Source organism: Vicia villosa, linkage group LG1 (assembly GCF_029867415.1).
Source record: "Vicia villosa cultivar HV-30 ecotype Madison, WI linkage group LG1, Vvil1.0, whole genome shotgun sequence".
NCBI classification, from domain to species: domain Eukaryota; kingdom Viridiplantae; phylum Streptophyta; class Magnoliopsida; order Fabales; family Fabaceae; genus Vicia; species Vicia villosa.
In genome coordinates this window covers 113,354,317-113,358,324 of record NC_081180.1, presented here as the reverse complement: position 1 = coordinate 113,358,324, position 4,008 = coordinate 113,354,317, and the positions used below count along the sequence as shown (strand labels likewise).

General features: G+C 34.8%; 1 protein-coding gene across 1 annotated transcript; it reads left to right on the top strand.

Annotated features, from left to right (window-relative positions):
- Positions 1-909: 909 nt before the first annotated feature.
- On the top strand, positions 910-3,571 carry LOC131643903 (gibberellin receptor GID1B-like). The gene is made up of 2 exons (XM_058914259.1): positions 910-1,366; positions 2,107-3,571. Exons 1-2 carry the CDS (start codon positions 1,328-1,330, stop codon positions 3,100-3,102), a joined length of 1,035 nt encoding a protein of 344 aa, XP_058770242.1. The 5' UTR covers positions 910-1,327; the 3' UTR covers positions 3,103-3,571.
- Positions 3,572-4,008: the final 437 nt, after the last annotated feature.

Here is a 4,008-nt window from a genome sequence, read left to right as displayed (position 1 = left end):
ATTAAAATAGGAAAAAGAAGAAAGAAGTAAATCAAAAGAACACGGAAAGATTCAAATCATATCTTCAACTTTATTTTCACATTATGTTTGCTAATAGTTAGAAATGTGAGGAAGTGGATTCCATCGAGTGTGTTCCATGATATTTAAAATAAACAAATTTGGGGTGGTGTTAAAATAAAATGTAAAATTTTCAAGAACAAAAAACAAAATGTTTTTACAAAATCCAAATTTAAATCAAGGCAACAAAAAATACTCACCTACTACTAGTATTATTATATTATTATAAAACCCCATTTATTAAATTAAATTCTTAAAGTAGCAATAAATAACGGGGGAATTGCGTGGACGTAAAAAGCAATTTCCGTTATGATAAATGAGGAAAAACAAAACTGAATAATTTAATATAATTTAAAAAGACAAAAAAACAAAAAACTCAACTCAAAGACATAACAATATTGTTAACAAGTCCAAAACGGGGTTGTCAATAGCCATCAACAAGACCAACAAGAACAAGAAAGCTTCTTCTGTACACAAGCTTGTACGTCACAAGTCATTTCTCTCTCAAATACATACACAAGGATAAAGACAAAAACACACATCAAATTTAAATAATAATAATAATAATATTTCATAAATATATAAATAAATTTATTTATTAATCGATAAATAAATAAATATATTTAATTATTAATCCAAGAGTATTTGAATGAGATGGTAAATTTAATCAGAGAACACAGAAATGTTAAATTATAGTGTTACTTTATTCCACTGAAAGATTAGTCTCTGTAATTGCGCGTAGATGATACTCAACTTTTTAAAAATTATTAAATATATTATACGTGGGACCCATTCAACAGTTTAATTCGGCCGCCAGCTTTGTCGTCTCTCTTGTCTCCGTTTACATCTTCCTTCCCTCCGTCGTTTGACTACTCCTTTCTCTCTCTACACCTACACCTGTCTCTCTCTCTCTCTCTCTCTCTCTCTCTCTCTCTCTCCTCAAACCTCTCTTTCTTATCTTTCTCATTTCTCTCATTCATTCATTCATCTCATACCTCATCATATATGTGAATGAATCAATCAATGTGATCGATCTTTCTCACACTTTTCTCTCTTTCTTTTTCACCTTCTTTTCTTCCTCTTAAACCGACAAATCAACCTTACCCTCTTTCTTCACTTGTTTTTGTTTTTCTATGTGGCGGCATAAAGGGTTGGTTATGGTTGTTATTCTTCTCTCTGTTTGAGGATCACTGTTACTTTTCAACCTGTTTCTTTCGATTTTGTTTTTGTTTTTTTTAATCATTCAGAAAGAGAAAACATAGACACAAACATGGCTGGAAGTAATGAAGTCAACCTTAATGAATCTAAGGTAACTTTTCTTTGTTTTGGGCTTTTTATGTTTTTTCTTTCTTTCCTGTTCTTACTTTATTTGATTCTACCGTTTGTGTATTCTGTGTTTTTTTTCTTCATTCTTTTATTTGTTTTTAGAAGTGATTTATGGTGTGTTGTTGATGTTGGGTTTTGGTTTTGAAAGGGGAAAGTTGTAATCTTTAACATAGATTGGGAAGAATTGTAGTATATTTGTTGGGGGAATATCTCTGAGTTTGAACAAGTGTTGTCTCTTTGTTTTTATTATCCTCTCTGGGTTTTGTTGATAATGATGGTCCCTATAATAGGGTTCGTTTCAATTTTTATTTTGTACTTTCTATTTTTTTCTTACATGTAGGCCTCTTGGGTTTCTTGTTCTGGTAAGTTGGTAAATTTCAGTTTGATTTTGTCTACTAAGTTGAAAATTTTCCCCCTTTTCTCTAAATTTTGTATGGTTCTTTCTTGCTTATACACTCCCTTTTCATGATCCTTCTTTTCAATAAGTTTTTGCTATTCTAAGGCTCTATGTGCTTTGATTAGATGATTATACAAGTACTGTTCTGTCAAATGAGATGCATAGTTCAAATGGATAAGGTTCTATTGACATAGTTCATATTGGATAAGCTTTGATTTGATGTTTTTTTTGTCACTTCTTGTTTAGAAGAACTATTTTGTTGAATGGAATGCTCATTTGATATGGACAAGGTTCTAAATTCTAATAACATGTTACAATCTTTGCAGAGTGTTGTTCCTCTTAATACTTGGGTGCTTATCTCCAATTTCAAGCTAGCTTACAATCTTCTAAGACGAGCGGATGGAACATTCAATAGAGAGTTGGCTGAGTTTCTCGACCGCAAGGTTCCGGCCAATACGATACCTGTTGACGGAGTATTCTCGTTTGATCATGTCGATCGGAATACAGGACTCTTCAGTAGGGTTTATCAACCTGCTCCTGAGAATGTTACTACTTGGGGCATTATAGAGCTAGAAAAGCCCTTGAGCACAACTGAGATTGTCCCTGTCATAATTTTCTTCCATGGTGGAAGCTTCTCTCATTCCTCTGCTAATAGTGCTATCTACGACACTTTCTGTCGTCGCCTTGTGAGCATGTGTAAGGCTGTTGTTGTTTCTGTAAACTACCGAAGATCGCCCGAGCATCGGTTTCCCTGTGCTTATGAAGACGGTTGGAATGCTCTTAATTGGGTTAAATCAAGGACATGGCTTCAAAGTGGAAAAGATTCTAAGGTTTATGTCTACATGGCAGGGGATAGTTCCGGTGGTAACATTGCTCATCATGTTGCGGTGAGAGCTGCCGAGGAAGATGTTGAGGTACTAGGTAACATTCTTCTCCATCCGCTCTTTGGCGGGGAGAAGCGTACGGAATCAGAGAAGAAGCTCGATGGGAAGTATTTCGTAAGGTTGCAAGATCGCGATTGGTATTGGAGAGCTTTTCTACCTGAAGGAGAAGACAGAGACCATCCTGCTTGTAATCCATTCGGTCCTAATGGTAAAAGCCTTGAAGGACTCAAGTTCCCGAAAAGCCTTGTTTGCGTGGCTGGTTTAGATCTTCTACAAGATTGGCAATTGGAATATGTAGAAGGTCTCAGGAATTACAACCAAGATGTTAAACTTCTTTACCTAAAGGAAGCCACTATTGGTTTCTACTTCTTGCCTAATAATGACCATTTCTATTGCCTCATGAACGAGATAAACACCTTCGTGCATCCTAACTGTTGATAAATCGCCACTACAAGTACTACTTAACCATACATGACTAAAAACCTGACTTGTATTTTTTATGTCCCTACTTTACAGTGGTGGTGTGTAGTTATTATAATATTATGTAGTGTTGTTACTCACTGTTCTAACATCTATGGTGATAAATCCGAGCTTTCTGTTATCGGCAGACTACTTGTTTGTGCACTCTGCCTATATCTTTTGAAGGGTAGCACCGGTTTCTGCGTCTGAGGTATCGGAGTTTGGTCATACCACCGTATTCAAAGCTTGCTCCAATTTACTTGTTCGACCTCGAAAGGAGGAGGTGAGATACAAGATATAGGGGATGGTTGATGAATTTGATTAAGTGAGTGTTTTTTATGTTGTATAACTATTATATAGAGTGGGAACTTTTGAGTATAGCCCATTATGTTATGAACTTGTATTTTTCTATATAGTAATATAAGTGTCTTGTTTGTTTGGTTTTTTAGTTTTATCTTTGTCCCAAGTTCTCAAGTTGTAGTGTTCTTTGTTGTATTTTCAATTTCTTGACACAGAAGTTACATATGTATTTGGTTTTATTGATGAATTCAAGCTATAGAGAAATGATGGTAACCAAGTGTAGTAATAGTAATCACTGGTTAGAATGATGAAGCTACATATGAATTTGAGTTATTCTATGGTTTTTTTCCCTCACTCATGTTAGTTATTGGTTCAACCTAAGATTCAGTTGTAAAAGGTTGACACCAAATGTCCAATGTGGAAAAGAGATGTGTTTTCTTGTCATGCGTGATATTTAATCATTTGTTATAAAGGAATAATGGAACATGTAATAGAACATGACAGGGGTGGGTAGGATAGGAGGACAATCTTTAGTCCTTTGTTCATTCATTACCTTAAAGTCAAATCCCATCCACCAAAAGGACA

Coding starts and splice junctions, on each gene's coding strand:
- LOC131643903 (XM_058914259.1), top strand. CDS start 1,328: ATGGCTGGAAGTAATGAAGTCAACCTTAATGAATCTAAG. Junction 1,367..2,106: donor TCAACCTTAATGAATCTAAG/GTAACTTTTCTT, acceptor CAATCTTTGCAG/AGTGTTGTTCCTCTTAATAC.